General features: G+C 29.0%; 2 protein-coding genes across 9 annotated transcripts in view; one reads left to right on the top strand and one right to left on the bottom strand.

Moving 5' to 3' along the window:
• Nucleotides 1–20953, top strand: part of LOC142321672 (cytosolic carboxypeptidase 1-like) — a 293694-nt gene that overhangs the window by 259110 nt on the left and 13631 nt on the right. For all 8 annotated transcript variants that reach the window (XM_075359948.1, XM_075359949.1, XM_075359947.1 and 5 more), the window contains 3 exons: nt 15073–15160; nt 15343–15507; nt 20077–20253. In XM_075359948.1, the coding sequence (XP_075216063.1) occupies nt 15073–15160; nt 15343–15507; nt 20077–20253 (430 nt within the window). The remainder of the gene's footprint in view (nt 1–15072; nt 15161–15342; nt 15508–20076; nt 20254–20953) is intronic.
• nw (narrow) overlaps nt 1–20953 on the bottom strand; it is a 393672-nt gene that overhangs the window by 66068 nt on the left and 306651 nt on the right. The gene's annotated exons all lie outside the window — the stretch shown is intronic.

Genomic DNA, 20953 nt, shown 5'->3' on the forward strand with positions numbered 1-20953 from the left:
AATTGTGTTATCGTCTGTTAACTGTTATAATAATAAACCCAAACATTTAAGATTTAAGAAAATATTAATCTGTTCTTCATTTCTAAATGTCTCTAAAAAAAAGACGAATTTTTACCTGTTAGTATTTTTACCTGTTTCGAAATTGGGTAACCTTTTATTTAACAGCTGCCATTTTATGTCTTTGCTCTTTTTTTATGACAGAATATAGAATTCTTTTTAAATTTTGGCAGAACGTTATTGTTTTATCTTTTGTACCGGAGTGGATTTTTCTTTTCTTTTATTTTTAATGCTTAGCCTATTTATAAAAATTTATATTAGTTACTGATTACTTTTTCTTGTTTGATTTTTATCTATTTATTGTATCTCAAATTAAGAATGTTAACCTGTTACCTTTTAGGTAGGTAATAACCGATAAAATTGTATTTCTTTTTTAATATTATAAATTGCTAAACACTAGTTATAACCGCTCTCATGACATTTGACTGATGAGGTATTTTAGAAGGGTCGCATATTTTCTTTAATAGAATATATTTGTAGTTAACTTTTCCTTTTTTATTTACGTTGGATGGATTTTTGCTTCGTCTTAACGAATTTCATTTTTATTAAATGTCAGTTTATTTAGTATGAAATAATAGTTAGTAAATAATAACAGTAATTTTTACTTTGTAATCTTATTGCAAAATTTTCAAATAATCTGTTGGATGCCAAATAGGCAGTTAAAAAATCAGATCCTTAGCCGATTATATTCCTGGATTAAACCATTAAATTTTTTTTAGATTTTAATATAAATCATTTTATTTAATTTCTTGTTATTGCCGGCAATTTTTTTTTCATAAGAGGTAAAGTACATCTGTATACATACAATTCGTGGATTTTAAAATGTAAAACCTTTAAATCTTAATATTATGCTAAGTTAATGTATAGGTTAATGTACATCCCTGGACGTAGTGGTGATTATTAATTAAAACTAAACGCGCAAATCTTTGAGTATTAGGTATAAACAAAAGTTAATAATCATCGACTAAACGTTGCGTTTGTGTGTGTGCGCGCGCGTGTATTTCTTTAAATAAACTAGTATAAACGATCTGGCATGAGACCAAATATTGCTTGATATTGACAAAAAATGTATATTAAGCATTTCATGCCAGGTAAACTTTGTGAAATATGGAGTAAAATAACTTCGGGTTGTCTTTTTAGCCGAGTCAAATTATAATGTATTGTACATTTCTATCGAAATCATTCTTAACAAACTAAAATGTACCTGATCGTACTTTCATTCTCTTATGAGTAGTAAACATTATTAATCTCAGAGAAAGCGTCCCTGGCTGGCGTGTGCCTGTTTTATCTCTGGTTCATACATCACAGCCATAAAAAAAGGCTGGAAGATGCAAAGCTACTAAAATCGATCGTGTGCCCTTTTCTATTACGAAATGACATGTAACTTCATCTTTGTGTAATTATCAGTCGCTTTCATCTTCATAAAAAACTAAAAACGATGTATGTAGGTTTTATGATAACAAAGTTTATGATAATTAATATTTGTTTTAATTAAAAAAGAAAAAAAAAACACTGAGAATTCTTTACAAACTCAACTGTTAAGTTAGTAGAGATTTTTATACTCAGATTTTAGTTCCAAGTAATATCTACTAAAAGTGAACTCATATTGATATTATTTACTTAGAAAAAAATTACGAGCATAGGAATAAAACTAAATTAGAATACTCATGAAGATAACTCCTACGCAAATCTGTATATGAACCTATAGGCCTAGTATTTAAATATCTATTCTTGCATTTTAAATTTCTCTCCTAATTACTGATCATTGTACAAAATAATTATAGAACAGAAGATCTCGGTTAACGTTTATTATTTTTTTTAACAATTTAAACAGCAATCTATGTTTGATTCTAAAAAAAAAATTACTAGTGAATTAAATATATTAAAATTTCTTAATTGCGTGTTATGGATTTAACATTTTAATTAAAATCAGAGTAAACTACATTTTATGTAAAGTATTATTAAATTTATGATAAAACTAATTTTAGGGTGCAGTAAAGACTGCAAAGATTTATTCTTCAAAAACTCAGCTTTTAGCCCGATTTTACCCATAAAAAGTTCATCGCTAGGCCCTACCATTAATTCTTTAATTTTTACTGTTTAATAAACGGATTTTTAAATAAATGTTTTTTTATTAAATAAATTTTACCCTTTCCCGGTTGTTAGAATTGGATTAAGTGTAATACTAGAGGCTAATATTGCAGCTTAACGTTTTTTAATATAATTATTCTGTTTTCTAGACCCTTATCTATCCAAAAGGTAATGGGATCAACGTTGTTAAATTTTGGTGATCTCTTGGGGACCTTTTCCATTTTTCTCTATTAGGCGCCATAATTATAAGTTTGTGGAGTACAAATCACTCTCGAACATAGCATAACCGTTCTTAAGAATATTTACCTTGTCGTGGCAGGCTGACTTTGAAATATTAGGGATGAAGTGCTTTTCTATTGTTTTCTTCACCGAGCCGAATATATTGTTTCAGTTCAACATGATGTTCCTCCAAAATTACTTCAATTATTTATTCCTCCAAAATGACTTCAATTATTTATTCCTCCAAAATGGTGTTAATATTCAGTTCTGTAAGTGGTCACATTCATTCTCTTCACTACTAAAAGTGAAGTAGTGAATGTATAATAACTCAAGCATTTCTGGACTGGTAACTCTTGTACTGTACCTCGCGTGCTTTTCATGCAATATAACCAAATAAAAACTGGGATATATATAACTTGGGATAAACTGGGATTAAATTTAGTTACATCCTTGCTAAAAAAAAAATTAAATAAATTATCTTTATACACTAGAACCTCTCTTAACCGAGGTAAATGGGGATGTTGCCGGCTCGGATAACGGAATCCGCGGTTAACGGAGACTTTAAGTTTTGTTCTTGAATTCGGGCAGTAAACCATATTTAATATCGAATTGGTAGCAGCATAAGCCACGATTTAAAAGCCACGATTTTACTGTATTTATTGTAATAAAATCAATTATCACCAATCACTCTCGCATCGAGTCGCATAAACTTAGTTTGATTTTTAACGATAAAGTCTGTCACCTTCTTTTGCCTTAACTGAGTAACACGTTCCACAGCAGCGCGATCATGCCAGTTTCGTACTATTGTTAAGTCAAGGAAAGAAACATCATTTCGTTGTTCTAAATATTGGACCGCTTTTGAGAGAATTAATAGTCCCTTCGTTGTGGCTAATTTTTTCATTTTCATCAATCTGTTTCTATTCGTCACTGGAGATTTCACTAACTTCTTCCGTCACAACTTTCACTATCTCGTCATCATAAATTTTAAATGTTGGTTCCTTTGAATTCGATTCTAACCAGTCTTGCACTTCATTTTCCTTTACATTTTCACATGCCGTTGTATTTTCTAACAAAGCACAAAACTTCTCACTCGATGTCATATTACACAAAATTCTCCGATTGTTATCCTGTCGAATTTCTGCCGTATTTTTGTAAATGATCTATTGATTGTTATTTAATCCATTCAATTCCATGATCCTGTCAACATGTAAATTACATGTTTTATAGTCAGTGCCTTTAATGCGGGCGTAACTTGAAGTTCTGATGCTAGAATTCGAGATAGCATCTTTCATTTATAATGTTTTTTTTTTTTATATCTGCTATGATAACACTTATCGATAGGTTGACAAACGAATGTCACATTTGGTGGGAAAAAAAATTGTCTTATTGTTACCCGAAATTAGAACATCTTCAGATCGATGACATGGCGCATTGTCCGAAAACAGAACAGCTTTTTCCGGTAATTTCTCTATTTTTAGTTAGATTTTCTCATGCGGGACGATAGTGTGGTTAAACCGATTCTCAAAAATGTCTGCACTCATCCACGCCGATTTTTGGTTAGCGTACTTAACAGGCCATGAATCTAATTTTAAATCTTTTAATGTCCTAGGTTTAGCGGCTTTGCCGATCACAAGAAGAGGTACTTTGTCGTCACAACTAGCGTTACTGCGGACGAGAACAGTTATTCGCTCTTTATAATTTTAAAGCCGGGTGCAAATGCTTCTTCCCTTGATGCAAGTCTCTTCGATGGCAGCATTCTAAAATTTATTACTAACTTATCTGCGTAATATACTTTTTCTGGCCGTAGATTTTCTTACTGAACAAGAGCAGAAATTTTTTTCATAAAATGGCAGCGTTTTCAGTATCGGTAGATAATATTTTCCCTGATAACAGCTAACTGTCTAATGCTGTGACGATTTCTAAATTTTTCCAGCCAACCTTTATTGGCAGAAAATATATTTGCACCGTTCAATTTCAAATTTGAAAGTTGAAAAGCCTTTTCGTGCAAAGTAGGGCCAGATACTGTACTCCAAAGATACTCTGTTGCCCCTAAACCATAACGAAACGGCATCATTTAAAGCATCCTGTATAGGCTTCTTCAGCGTAGATCGTTTATTTAAAAACTTTTTGAGCACTTTTGAACAGTATTCTTCAATTTCATTTTTTTTTTTTAGTTTCCAATCGCCGACGATTGTTTCTCCGACACGAAACTCATAAGCAATTATTTTAATCGATTCTCCGGCATTTTATTTTTTAATTGCTTCAAATTTTTTGTCCATTGACACTACCACCCGTTTATGTTTTGTATTAGTAATATCTTTCTTACAATTAGCCATTATAGCAACCACAGTACAACTACATACAAGTAAACAACACAACGCACTACAACTGCTAGATTCACTACAGCTGCACACTCACAAGACATAGACCGATCTTTACGCTTATAGTAACAGAAATTAAAGAGAATTTATTTTTCTGTAGCGCTGTAAATACGCAATACTAATTACTATGCAAATAATTACTTACAACGAATAATCTTCAGTAATAGGGTATAATAATATTCGTACGCGGAGTAATAAACGGCATCTCGGTTAATTTGTTTTTAGTTGTACTGTTCTTCAGACGTTTCGCACCTGATGCTAATTATGGATTTAATGAATGATTAGTAGCACAGGGTAAAGGTGCCATGCCTAAGCGGGATTCGAACCCGCAACCGCCGGATGAAAGGCTGAGACGCTATTCGACCACGGCGGCCGGTCATCTCATTTAAGAGAGACCTCGGTTAAGGGATGCCCTACTATAATTATCATTTCTCCTGTTCGTTGCATATATATATTTTTTTGTTTTACTTTTCGCATCGATTACAAGTTTCATTTTATATCACCATTAATAATAATTAAAATTTCCCTTTTTTTAATTACTTTCTGTTCTCTTGTTTTTTTTCTTAACAGTCGGCTAAAGACATATTTATATGTGCTAGCCTGCTTTAAAATACTGTCAAGAATTTGTGGGTTTTAAAATATAAAACCCACGTAAAAAAAAATAATAGTTGTGTAAAGTAATAGTTTAATTTTACTGAAAACTATTTTTTTTATATCAAGAATTTAAGTTCTATTCGTGGAAATTTCAGTATTAAATCGTGGTGGTTTATTTTCGCATTAATTTTTTTTGCAATAAAAGTTAAAAATTGTGTATAATTCACCAATCATGTATGATCATTTTTTCTTATATTTATTTTTTATATTTACTAGAAAATATAGAAATGTAAAAACAAACGTCTCTATGACTAATCATAATCATTAATGTGTTCCCCTTTTTAATAAATTTTATTCATGTTGTAATTATTTGAATGCATTTGTTACCGTCTGAAATTCGTAGAATTTTACTATTAAGCCCTCCTTTTTAACTGATGTACGTATATTGCCGTCACAATTAGTGTTAGTAATATTAACACTGTTAAATATTAATAGTAATTGATATTCAACCGGTATTAGGCTTGAAATTATATTTTATTTAATTGTCAACGGCTTTATTGTTAAATTGACCTTTATTTTCTCATTTCCTGATTTAAAAAAGAATACTAAGCGATTGAATGTTATTTTTGTACGGCGTATTGTTTTTTATTTCGTTTTAATTTAAACCAACCAGAGACATGTTGTAGGTCAATTTGATCAGAAAAGTGCAGCTGTTAGAAGCGAGTACATTTCTATCGGAAATGCGTGATACATTGCTTGCACTGTTTATTCGCCAGGCTGTTGCACTGTATTTAGTTACAGCCGAAGTATGTGTGTATGTGTGTGTGTATATATATATATATATATATGGGCTTTGCACATCCCATCTGATCGAATGAACTGATAAGACTGTACACCACTATAACCGCTTTTAAATCGACCTACCACCAATTCTTGGAATAACTTTAATAAAGAAAAGACATGCCGTGATTCTTAATTTTCTTGCCATCTAACCGTGTACAAACACGGATTATTAATTTATTTCTTCTGTTCCTTGTATCTATAGATTAGTTATCTGTGATCAAAGTTAGTTATAATACATTAACCTTAAAAGGAGTCAAATTTACAGTGAATTCTCGTTTGCATTCAAGAATTAATTTATGATAAAGAAGTTTAGATTGTAGATTCTACTTCAGATTGGCACTTATTTCTTAAAAAAAAAGAAAAAAGGTTTCAACAATGTGCCTTTTATTGTTTTAAATTCTCATTTTAAACGATGATCCTCTAATTATTGGGTAGGTTGGTCCCAAGTTGGGCAGATAAATGTGTGTTCTTTATGATGGAACGGAACGGAACGCAAAAGTGGCGGGAGTTTCACAAATTCTCCCTTCGAATCGCAGAGCCTGGACAGTGTCCCTTGCTGCTGTATGATTCTGTTAATCGGGCGTGTTTCAAGGGTTTATTTTAATGTCGGGTCTAAGTTTAAAGTTTTGTTATATTTTACGGACGGATTTGTGAATAGCGTTCCATATCCGTTTGAGCCAGTGTCTCAACCCATTTCTGGGTCCGACCGCTGGAGACTAGGCTTTTAAAACCTGTGCTCCCGACGTAATTCCCCTTCAGACTGTCCACTGAAGTCCTTTCGGTGCTAACGCTTAAAAATTCGGTGCTAACGCTTAAAAAGCTAGCAGGAATACGCCACAACGGGGCCCTAATTGTTTGAAGGGAGCAATGCGCCCCCATTTTCTTTATGATGAGTATTAAGGATTCTTTTGTTCTTCAGTCCTTAAGTTAACGAACCTTAGTGTACGTTTAATACGATCATATAATATTTTTATCATGAAAACAGTTTCGGCATCGACGGTTGTTTTTCCATTACTGTGTAACGATTTGAATCGGCTTGCCATTTTTGTCAATCCAGATATTCTTGATGTTAATCAGGAAAGAGGGTCTGTTAATATTGGTTTAAAAGAGGTTTCTTTTTCGGTTAGAGGGGGATATATTGATAAATATGAATATGAGTACGTTGGTGTAAACTGATGTGAATAATTATGATCATTACTTCTTCCTATCCTTCCAATGTGAATAATTGGTAAACAAAACAACAATATAAAAATGATTGTGTGTGTTTTTTTTTAGACGTAATTAGGTACTTGAATCTGATAACTTTCATACTGTGTTTGCGATTAAGAATATTCGTATCGACGTTCGCTTTTAAATCAACATTCGTTGGGCCGATCTTACTGTTACTTAACAGATATTTTTATTGAAGTTTCACGATAATGTTGAGCGTAAATTATCCAGATAAATCCGTTGTCAATTTTATTGCAGTAATTTAGCTCATTATTATCATTTTTTTCCCTTGAGTGAAATTAAAAAAAAAGGACTGAGTTTTGATATTTTTGAAAATTTGGTAAACTGTTCTCATAATTTATTAGCTGTTTAATATAAAATTTTATTTGATCACAACAGTTCGTGGAAGACGAGTAACGTTTATTATTCTTCAAATGAGCGCTAACTACATTTATGATGTCTAAATAAAATTACTAAGATACGCCTTTCATTTTCATGTTCTCTTTGTGTTACATACAAAGGGCTTTTCCTTTGAAGGTTTTGTTATGTGGCCGTCTTTATTTAGAATTACTTACTGAACCTGCGTTAATGACTTTTGAAGAATGAACGTGTTTTAACTAGACGTAAAAATTTACAAGATTAAAATATTAATCTCTCTCTTATTCTATATCTGCTAATTTTTTTACTAGAAATGTTTACCAGTTAGCCGTCTCCTCTTGCCGAAAGATAAACTTTTCGTTTTTACTCGTTTAGGTTGCAATTCACAAACCAACCGGGTTGGTCTAATGGTATACGCGTCTTCCCAAATCAGCTGATTTGGAAGTTGAGAGTTTCAGCGTTCAATTACTAGTAAAGTCGGTTATTTTTACACGGATTTGAGTACTAGGTCGTGGATACCGGTGTTCTTTGGTGTTTGGGTTTCAGTTAACTACACTTCTCAGGAATGGTTGAACTGAGACTGTACAAGACTACACTTCATTTACACTCATACATATCATCCTCTGAAGTATTATCTAAACGGTAATTACCGGAGGCTAAACAGGAAAAAGAAAGAAAAGGTTTCAATTGACAAAAAAAAAGTACAATAATGGAAAAGTAAACCTGCTCCCCTCTTAATAAAACTTAATGGTGTTGCTGAGCTTAGAATGTTTACGCTCAGGATATATTTTAGCGAAAATTTAAATTGATGAACATTTAAGCGAGTAGATGTGGACAAAATTCAATAAAAAATTCATATTAAATTTTTTTTAAATTAGAGCAATTTTTTTCCAAAGTATTTGTTTAGGAATTTTTAGGCTGTTTCTTTCTTGGTAATAAGTAGATCTAATAGTTTAGTTTGTACAATATATGTTAATATGAATCAAAGAATTGAAGTGCTTTAAATTTATTGAAAATTTTTATTACGAAAAAGATATTTTCAGTGTTTAATAGAACCAGAAAATAAAAATTATTAATGAATAAAAAAGAAATGTATTTAAGACTATGGAATGTATATTATTATACAAATTAGAATTTTTGATTTACTTTTGAAAAATTGGGTAAATTTAAAAGTTTACTTATTTAATTTTTGTTACTAAAGACAAGATAAAGGACTAAGATTGTGTTCTTTTTACTGTTTTTGTTTATATTCTCTTAAAATCCGATTATTCTTTAAATAAATTTGAAGTGACATAAAACTGGCAAATTTTAATTAATGTCTAGTAAAAATACGTAGATGTATTTTTTTTTTTAAATTGACATTTCAGGTTTTATGTTGAATAATATATTTTTCTTTGTCTGTATTTTTTGTTTCTTCAAATCGCATTATTATAGTATTGTACTGTGTTATTAATATATATGATTTGTGTACAAGGCATGGCTATCAAGCAGTGTACACCTACCGAGAACATAGACTCCGGCAACTCCGGCTATTGACCACCGATCACGCGTGCATGTTGTTGAATTCTTAGAGAACCAGTGCAACCTGGCCGCTGCTCCGCCTTGAAAATGAAACAAACATAAAAAAAAGAAAAAAACAAGACACGATTAAAAATAAACTTTACGTAGGAGTTGCATTAATCTGATGTCAAATTCTGCATTCTAAAATTTGTCTTCCTTATAATTTTTTTTTTTAATTTTACTTATTTATACCTAATATGATTTAAAATCTCGTAATCTTTAAAATTTATTATCCTTTTTTAAGATGCCCATTCAATTTTTTTACATTTTGTTTTTTTTTTATTCACTACCACAGCATTTCTTTTCAATCACAATATTTTTTAAATCATAAAAATTTTATCCTGACAGGTGCTAAAAAAATATCTTTTTGCACTTTTAAAAATTTACTACGTAATAAATTTTTACCCATCAACTGCGGTACTTTTTTTCTTTAGAATATTATCTTTTAAATTTTATTATACGGGGGAGGACTATATGGGATGGTTAATTTGTTAATAACATTTTTTTGTACGATTCAGGATAGAACAGTACCTTATTTTTTTCATAACTTCAATTTTAAATAATTACTATTATCAATATAGTTGAAATACATTATTTTTTGAATAGTAATTATATGAAAGATTACTGTTAAAAAAAAAAAAAAAAAATATTTTATCAGACTGTACTTCCACAAGGAGAGTTATGTATTTTATTCTATGAATAATATTATTTGTTTAAAAATCATTGGAGGAGAAACGACAGCTGATTTTAATGAAACAAAGGCGCACATTTATGTTTAAATTAAAACAGAATGTTTCTGAAATAAATATAATTGTAAAATAAACTAGCAACATAGATGCCATTTATAAGGTCTCTGTAAGAGTATGAATATAACTGCCATTTTTATTTATCTCATGGATCTCAGGTTTTTTATGATATCGGTTCAAACTTAATCGATCTAGCAGTGTACAACATTCTTTTTACAATCATGTATTTGTTAACGAGTAAATCGAAGTTGAGTATACCGGTATTAGTTTATTATAAGCTATTTTCCGTGGTTCTCGGTATATTCTATATGAAAGGAATGAAAGGTTTTGGTAGAAACAAAATGGCGGGTGCGGGGTACATACTTTTTTTTTATATATACACTGTACTTGGCATGGTTGTCGATACTGTCCCACTGTTCGCTAGTCCGAACCAAGCAGCCAATCACTTTATTTTGACAGTCGTAGGGTTCAAAACACGACAACCAAGCAGGATAATCATTATTCTTCGTGAATTATAGATATCGTGAACTGATAAGCCAATTGTATCCTCATTCCTTGCAGTTAAGTATGTAAAAGATGTGTCTTCATCGCCATCAACATCATTAAAAAGATATTTAAGGCAGAGGAGCTGTTTTTTGTGATATTATTCTTTTTCGCTGAGTCACAAACAAATAGAGATTTAATTTTTAATTCTGGTGATTGAAAAGTCGAAATTTATAGAATTTAAATATTTTTTACTTTTGTTTTTAAGCTTTTTTTTTTTTTAGTTTTGACCAAATTACGATGAAGTCTACAACAATGATAAAAGATTATGAGTAGACATATGAAACAAAATTATGGTTGTAAAAAAGCGCAAGAAATACAAAATACGAGAAACAAGTGACTTGTGTAAATGAAAAGGAATAAAGAAAAAAGACGTAACTGTTACTGATGTAAAGCTAATTTTACTTAGCAAGACGTTCTGATATATAAATCCAAATTAATAACAGATCTATAATAAATAAACAACAGTTTTTTCTTCACCCTTAAACCACACAAATGATGTTGCGAAAGAGAAAGAATTTAACAATTTCAGAGAAAAAAAAACATAACTTATATGAATAAATAAAAACATATGATATATTATGAATATCACGATAATTATAATTATCGTTAATTATGTAGAATTTTAATGAATCAAGAATTGAAGTATTTTTTTAATTTTTTGGTGGCATATCCGTATTTTAAATAAAATATAGGTAGGCCTACAACAATGAAAAAATGGATACTCATAAAAAAACCGCAAGAAATAGTTTAACCAGTTCAGTACAACGATACAAATAAAAAAGAAAATATGTATTATTAAATTGAACTATCTGTTCATTAAGATTGTTTAGAGATTTCCTCATTTATTTTGAATCCCAATTTGCAAAAATAGAAATTATTGCCCGTAGAATTTCTAACGACTTCTAAAATACTTTTTGAAAATTTCCATTTCTTCTATTGGTGGTATGAAAAGTTTTTTCCTCTTGTTGCGATTTATAAAAATCTTGATCAGAATTCATTATTCAATTGTACAAATAATAATATAGTTTCAGTAAGTTTATAACCGGACACTAAGTCATCTTTAAAAGGAATTTTCACTCGACTAGTGCTGGTTGTACCTTAAGGGCTTTGGATGAATCACAGCCGCAAGAAAAATTGAAACGAATACTGCAAAGAAACAAATTGTGCGTTTATGTAGGAAACATGACATTACACGCACAGTCTTTGGTCGTAGTATGTTATTCACATTACATCACTGTCAGTTTTTTCTCTACATTTTTTTTTTTTTCAGAGTAGGGATTCTAAAATAACGAAAAGTGCTTTGATCGTGAAAATAAAAAATTATGTGTATGCTTTTAAACTTTGGAGGTGTGCTTTTTTCTCTCTCTTTAAAGATATTTTTCTGTATCGGGATTTTTATATTATAAATTAATTTATATTAATGACTGCAATCAACAGAAGCTTTTTTTTATTTTAAGAGCTTTTTACTTTTATATTTAACATTGTAAATTTTCTTGACGTATTAAAAATGTTGTACAGTATATTTTCTAAATGTCCGTTTTTATCGGATGTACTGCGGAATAAGTCGTTTAACAACCTCTTTAAAATAAGGTTTTTTTACCATGAAGATATTACCAGACCGTGGTAAAGAACTATTGTAAAACGAACGATAGTTTGTTGGTTCGAACACTGCTGCTGCAGGATGACTGGCGTCGGACGTACTTCCTGGCGGTGTTTGAGCGCGTGTGCGTGTGAGTGCGCGGACATTGCCTACAGACGTGATGCATCGTGCTATGGTAGTGTTCAGTGCGTGTCTTACCTCGAGTCGTTGCTATATAGGAGTCTTACCCCTTTGCCCTCAGTCTGATTTACAGTAGTTTAATCTCGTATAACGGATGAGCATTGGTCTGCGGATGAGTACGAACGTTGTATACATTTATAAATTGGTTAATGAATAATTAACCAGTTTACTACTATTTTTCTGCCATTCACCTGTACTGCATGACGCATACTATACTTGTACTCATAAAATCAACTTATTGTAGCAGATAGTGTACCTCATTTTGCGCGCGTGCATGTGTGCGCTGATAACAGTTTCAGTTGATTTTTTCAGTTTTAATTTATTTATTCAGATAATTGGCATAAATTTGTAAAATCTTTTAAAATTTTAATTGTAATTTATTTTATCTAATTTATATTTAGTCATAAAGCACGAATAGGGATTATTCCTACTGTGTATAAAAAGTGTATACTTTTGATTTTAATAAGTATATAAAAATTGTATGCTTTTTATACACTTATTTAAGTGTATAAAAAGTGAACTGGTAAACAAGTAATTTACAGTTGGAAATTTATTAAAATAAAATGAATAAATACCAGAAAAGTAATCTTCTTAAGTTAATAACTAATGAATTGTTTTGAAGATCGAGAAAAATGGAAATTTATTTTATCTCTGTACACTTTTTATTTTCAGTAAATAATTTTAAATAATTATTTTGCACAAATAGTTACATATTAAGTACACATAGTAGAACACATATTAATTGCACGAATAGTTACATATTAAGATCACATCAGGATTGGTTCATATGTTATTTCACAGTTACAAAGACAGGATAAATTTAACCTGTATAAAGGGAAAATCAAGGAGGGATCAAGGAAACCTAGAAAAGACTTGATTAGAGTAGCATCACGAAGTATAAAACTAATGAATTAAGAAGAGAAGTTATTATAATTAAACAACTACTTGAGAATGAAATAAAACTGGTTCAAAATGCAATTAAAAATTTTACATAACAGTGGCAGTCCCAATACTGATATACAGATAAAAGCTGTGGGTCCTAGGTTAGAAACAACAGAAAAATCCAAGCTGCAGAAATGTAGGTTTTAAAAACTGTAAAAGGTTATTCCAGAATAGACATGAGTCCAAATGAAGTTAAATAGTAAAACCTCGGCATTCAGTGATTACAGAATAGAGAATGTAAGTAACAGTAAATGATGCAGCATATAAAAAGTGCCACCATAAAGCCATGCAGTATTTATCAGGTGTCTGTACCCAAAAAAGAAGAGAATGAATACAATTTGAAGACTAGAATTTACGATTGGTATTAACTAAATATATAATTAAGTTTTATTATTACCTTTTAATGCTTTCTCCTCTACTGCTAAAACTTCTTTTAAAAGAGAAAGTTATATTTTAGTGATGTATTGCTAGGAAGAGAACAAGATTCCACTTCAATTTGAACCATCCTCAATCACTGAAAATTATTTTATTTCAGTTAAGATGTAAATAATGAATTTTTTAAATTTGCTGTTTTTATTATCTTTTTATAAGTTTTCATATGAAAATATTGAATTTTTTATTAAAACTTTAAGGTTTGAGTAATAAAGAAAAATCAGAAATATGGTTATGCCTAGATTGATTAGAACTTGAAACTAGATTCTTCTTCAGGCATTTTTCATCATGTTTTTTGCTAGCATAGCAGTTTTGAAAAATGATGTACTCTTGAGTTTATGATTTTTTACTTGTAAAGAGTTTTGTTATTCTTTATAGCAGTCCAATCAATATTTTTCTGGATGTCTCATAATAATAAACTGGCTAAAGGTTAACTATTTCACTGCATAAAATCCAGTAATTTTATTAATTGCTTTTTCTCTTTAGGCATCACTTGTTATTTATAAAGCGTAATGTATGTTTTTTTCTGTGATCAGTTTATGAATTTTTTTTATATAATTTCTCATATTAAAAATGTGTATATTTACATTCAATGAAGCCTATCTGATTTTACTCTCGCAATGTTTTATAATAAAAAATTAAACATTTTAAAAAAATTCCTAAGATTAACTTGTGCCATATTATAATATAAATAAAACAATACATGACTGTATAGTACAGAAAGAGGTTGAATCTCTTTAATTTTTTTTAAAGAAATTTAATGAATTGGGTGAAGAATTACAATTTAGTTTTTAGCTTTTATTCCATGAAAAGTTTTGCTTATAAAACAACCTTTAATATAAGAGTATTCTTTTGAAGAGTAATGTAGAAGAGTAGTTCTTAAAAATCAGAATTTAAGGAATAATTATCTATTACTACTGTATTAGACATATCTAATTTCAGAAAAGCATTGGTATAATAATACATCATTAGTGATTATTCATTGAAAATTGCATTTTATGTATATATATATATGTGACCTATTGACCTCCATGGTAGAATGATAGCTTAGCCTATCATCATTTGTAAATGATGATAGGCTAAGCTATCATTTACTGAATGTAAATCATAGTCAGGATTGATATTTTTCACTTGGTAAAATATTTATCTTTCATCTAGAAAAAGAGTGTGGCAATTGTAATTTAGCAAGCTTATAATACTTTATGAGTAAATAAGATAAATATTTTCTGAATTTTATTTTTATACTTTACTAATGATAATTTTATATTATTAATAATTACATATTTTGTTTCAGTTACCGTTGTGGATTATCAGATGAAGATCTTAATCGTAAATGGAGGGAACCAAATCCAATACTACATTCTGCAATTTTTCATACAAAGGTATGTAGTTATTATTGGTTAGGTTTCTAAGATGAATAATAGACAGTTTCATGTGTCGTGTAATTTGTTTTAAAGTTACTTTTAATACCTTTCTTTATGTTTTATGATTACTGCTTTACTGTTATTTTAATATGATTGAAATTTTATGTACATGAAGTTTTACATTTTTATTTTTATTTTAGGGGTTGATCGATTACAGTTGTCGTGTCTTGAAGAAAGTTCCATATGTGTTCTGTGATTATCATGGTCATTCTCGTCGCAAAAATGTCTTCTTATTTGGGTGTTCGCCACCATGTAATTGGAATCAGTCTGATAATGATAAGGAATCAAATATCAGTGACTATATTGTAAGTTATTTAAGTTATAGTTATTAAGATAACTATTACCCTGTTCCAGACAAGCTATTGAACTATCGATTTTGTGAATAGGGCAGCAAATTAGCGGGACTTATTGTTTATTAAATCTCTCTTAAAAATTCTTTTAATTCATTTTTTGTCAGATAAAGTATTGTATGTCTGATCATACAGATGTCCATGATTTTCATTTCAGTCGATGCTGCTTTGTGAGTATATTAGTATGCCATTATTATGTTTGCTGTTTTCTTTAAAAAATTATAAGTACCAGTTCTTAAGAACTGTGTTGTTAAGAAGCACCACTTCTTAACAAAATATTGTTCTTGCAATATAAGATTGGCTGACCAGTATAAATTGCCGTGCTTCTTGATATATTTTAAATGAAATAGAGAGTCATCTGACATAAATAAATAGTATAACATATGGGAATCTCATATTGCACAGTCGATGAATTTTCTCTAAAAGACAAGGTGATTTGGTAAATATTTGGCGATTTGGTAAATATTTGGCAATATCTTCTGAATAAATTTGAATTTGAGTACTTGAAAAAAACTAAACAAATTTATATGCCATACTCGTCTTTCAATATATTGAAAGATATTAAATATTTTCTTACTGTCAAGGAATCTCTCTGTAGAAAACCACTTGTATTATCAAAAAGTACTCCATGGAGGAGTTCATTTATGTTAAGCCGATTAAATTTACTATAAAATCTTTCCTTTAATGTTTATGACTGATTCATATGTAGAATTATGGTAGTAACTAATTATGTATAATAACTGCATGCAGTGCAGTAATCTTTCATGCAATGAAGAATATTGTGTGTTACATCTTAATTTCCCTTACTTCAGTTATTCCCACTATACAAATCAACTTGATCTTCATATTCTAGGACTGCAGCTGTTACTTTAACAATTAGTTTTAAGAAAATAATTAGTGAGTAGTGGAGAGTAATTATGATAAGAAGATTGTTTAAAAATTTTGAGAAAATTTCAAAAATTTTCTTTGTTATCCAGTTGTCTGAAATTACGTTAGTATCTCTTTGAAATTTGAAGTAGTTTTTTAAAAATAGTTGCAAAAATTGGCATGGGTACAGTGGGTTCCCAGAAAATTTTAACTTAATGTGATAAATATTTATTAATTAATCAATATTAACAGAATTTTAACCCCATAAAAAGCTTGCCTTTGGCTTACTTTTATGGTTTGTTAATATTGAAATTTTAATTTTTTGATTGATATCAATATAGGCATGTTTTACGAAGTTAGAATTCTTTTGTAGATTTAGAATGTTTTCATTGTGTGGAATTCATCTTTCACTTACTCATAAAAAAAGTAAATGTAACTAGGTATCAGTCTATAATGACTGAAAATAAATAAAATAGTTGATGAAATCTTTTAATGGAAACATTATTACCCTTATTTTGAAATATCATTAAATTAATCTTCTAATTTGGTTTGAATTGTCTCTGTGAAACACTAAGATATTATCATCATTAATAAAAATTTATTTTGCATATATATTAATTTTTAACTAAAATGTAATACATTACAAAAGTTATGGATTCTCATTCTCAAAATATTAAAACAGGTTGTCATATCATTGACAGTATTAGTTGTATAGACTATTGTGTTGTTTTTCCTTAAAAGTGTAATTAATTCCAAACTTTTTAAACCAGAAAATTCCTGTTTTAACATTACACTGAATAAAATACTAAATTAGAAGAAATGGTCACTAAATTGTGCTTGAAATTTTTATAACTATTCAAAATATCTTTCAGTTAATTTATTTAAAATTAAACTGAAAGGTTTCCTTAAAAAATAAAAATTCTGTGACTGAAAGTTTCTAAATTATGTTTATTTGACAAAACAATATTAAAGATCAAATAAATTATTATAATTTTAAATAAACTTATTATAATTTTATTATAATCTTTTTATGCTGCTGGTTTTTGAAGGTTGTTATCCTATGAGTTTTTAAGCAAATCCTGGAGCAGCTTTTTTTTAGTGCCTGTAAATTAAAATATAGATAATGGCATTAAATGAATTCTAATATAATGTACATGATGTGCTTATTCTAAATTTCTTCTATTTTATTTTATTTATTCTTGAAGAATAAATAAAATAGAATTTTCTTCAGAAAGATGGTACTTTGAGCATGGTAAAAAGTGTTACACAAGAGATCTGTTGCTGTAATCATGTCTTGTAGTTTTTGATGTACTAAAACTCAATTTATTTCATTCTATAAAAGTACATTTGGCTTCATTACTGGTAGGAGCTATGTGAAACATCCCATTTTTTATTTGACCTGAACTGAATATATTAAGTTTGAAACTTCAGAATTAATAATTGGGTCAGTAAAAAAATAAAAGAAATAGTTTTCAAAAAATTATTTTCTTTCTTCTAAATAACATAACATACTTAGAGAATGTCATAATATTTGTAGATTAAAATTCATGTTCTGCTTATACAGTATATATAAAATTCCCTGTCGTTAGTTATTATTGCAGGAAAAAATAAAAAATAAAAATAAAATATATAAAATATATATATATATAGAGAGAGAGAGAGAGATTGAGACAATACACACACACACACACACACACACACACACACACACACACACACACACACACACACACACACACACACACACACACACACACACACACGCGCGCACACACACACACACACACACACACACACATACACACATACACACACACACACACACACACACACACACACACACACACACACACACACACACACACACACACACATATATATATATATATATATATATATATATATATATATATATATATATGCTTGTAAATATACATGCATATTTATGTAAATTGCATATAATTGAGATAGAAGTAAAGTGCCATCACCAAAATCGATTTTTGCTAAAAAAATATCAGGAATTTAAAACTGTTGTTTGTTTTGTCACATCATCTTGTAAAGTATTGCAGATTCTGTATGGTAGTTTTACTACAAAACAAAGTAATGATGTTTTTTACTATTCCATTATGTGGTAATAAAAACTATTGTAAAATATGTAAGTTAATTTAAATTTTAATCATTTAATTTATGATGATAATTAAGAAAATGTGTATTCTATTTATTTCATTGTTCTTGCAGAGTAATATTTGCTTCAAAATTGTGTTTGCTTTTTCTCAGTACAATAAAAAATAAATAAAACATTAAAAAAATATTAACACGATTAAAAAAGAGTAATCAAAAAGTGTATGAAAATTATACCTGTATGTAAAATTATTTTTGCAGTATCAGTTGGTGATTTATTAAAATGAGCTTACTTAGCAGCTTTCTATGGACCATTGCTGTGCACAACTTTTGCTGATATTTCTATCTGAACATATTTATTTTCTGGACTTGTTAAAAGTAGTGCAAATAGCTTTTTTATGATTCTATCAAAAAAAGTTTCTTCATAAGTTCTTTAAACCCTACCTTTCTATTTTTTTATTTGCATTCTGAGATTGCAAACTAATAATTTGCGGAAAGTTTTTCTATTTTCTGTTTGAGATATGTATTGATTTATACTGATGTTTATTAGCATATTACTCGTAGTAATCAAATTGTTTGTGAATTCATGAATAGTCAAAAAAATTACATCTTTGGTTTGCCTAATAATAATATGAACATAAAATGTGAGCTGGTAAAATTGCTTAAGCATCATTTTGGGTAGTTATATAATTATATTCATGCTTACAATGATTCCTTCATGTTTGAAGAGCACTGAAAAATATATTTATTTTATATTCTCTTATATCAAATATCATGAAGCTGTCTTCATCCTTCACTTCTGTAATTCTTATTTTAAAAAAATGTCAGTTGTAAGATTTAAAGAAATGAACCCTCATACAGATGCAGACATTAACCATTGACTGTCAACTGTCACTTTGAAGTGACTGTGTCAAGTGATAAGTATAATAGACAAGTGACTATTATAGAATACTTAAAAACAGTGTGAGAATGTTAGTAGATGATTTGGTGAGATGAAAACATTTATTTTCACTGTCAGATTGGTTTGATACTCTTCTTTGTTTTCAGTTCTTTGTATTCTGCGCTGATCTTTTAATTTTAATATATGTTTATCATTATTTATTGTATTCATGTAATATTGAGTAATCTGGTTGTTTTCCCATTTAGTAAATAAAATAAAATATCAACTTTTTCTGTGTTTTTCCATTCTCTGCTGCCAAGTTATGTAAATGAAAGGTTTATTAAAATTGGATCATATCTTTTTTGGATTATATAGACTTAAACCAATAAATAGTTTTAAGTTTTATATTTCTGTTAGTTTCAATTTGAAAGAAAGAAGTAGTTATGGTCCAAAACTTATTTGTGATGATGGGTATGCTTGCATACATATGTGTTTTTTTTTTTTTTTTATTAATAGTTGCTAAATTTAATGAAAAATATTATTTCAGAACATTTTTTGGAGTATTTTTATTTAGTTTTCTGTAATTGTGTAGCTAAATTTTTTTCCTGAGATTTTTATGTTTTGTAATTATTATTATTTTCCTTTTTATTTTTTAGATTTTACCTACAATGTTGGGCTCTATTGCTCCTGCATTTGATCTGTCACAGTGTAGTTTTGCTGTTGAACATAGTAAGGAATCCACTGCTCGAATTACTATCTGGCGTGAATTTGGTGTTACTCGAAGTTACACAATGGAAAGCAGTTATTGTGGGTTTGATGTGGGAATATATAAGGTGCTTCTTTTTTTTTTATTAACTATTTAATTTTATCTGCCTGTAGTTATAAGTAATCTCAATAATTCATTAGATACAGATCATAGGTTAATGCATATTATTCAGTTCTGTGCATCGATTAAAACTATTAGAATATATTTTTAGATTTCTTCTTCATTGATAACTGATTTCCAAGCTGATAGGTTAAATTACTGTTTGGTCCTTAATAAATATTCTTTCTTTTTTACCAATGTTAAATTAATTTAATTATTTATTATTTTTTTATTTCAGTAATTATATTTATTTACAAGTTTTCAATAGAAAATGCAATAGATTATGCACAGTTTGTTTTGTGATGATAATCTCAGGAACTATTGAATTGATCTCAAAATTTCTTCATCTTCACTATTTAAAAGTTCATTTCTTTTTTGAGTATCTTTTTTGGCATAAAATGAAATCTTCTTTCCTATTTACACCAGCATAATTCACCCACTTTGGCATTACCTCTTTATGATAAACATGATCAATAATTAATAAATAGGTAATAGTATGCTGATGAGAAAACCATTACATCTACCAAAATATAATACATCCATCAAACTTAAAGATATGATTTTTAGGGCTCAGGTGTAGATTATCACAAGATTAACATAGAGAAAATTGAAAATGTGATAATATGAGGATCAGTCAAATATAAATCGGACCTTTGCTTTCAACATAT

The sequence above is a fragment of the Lycorma delicatula genome, chromosome 3 (genome assembly GCF_047948215.1).
Source record: "Lycorma delicatula isolate Av1 chromosome 3, ASM4794821v1, whole genome shotgun sequence".
Lineage (NCBI taxonomy): Eukaryota > Metazoa > Arthropoda > Insecta > Hemiptera > Fulgoridae > Lycorma > Lycorma delicatula.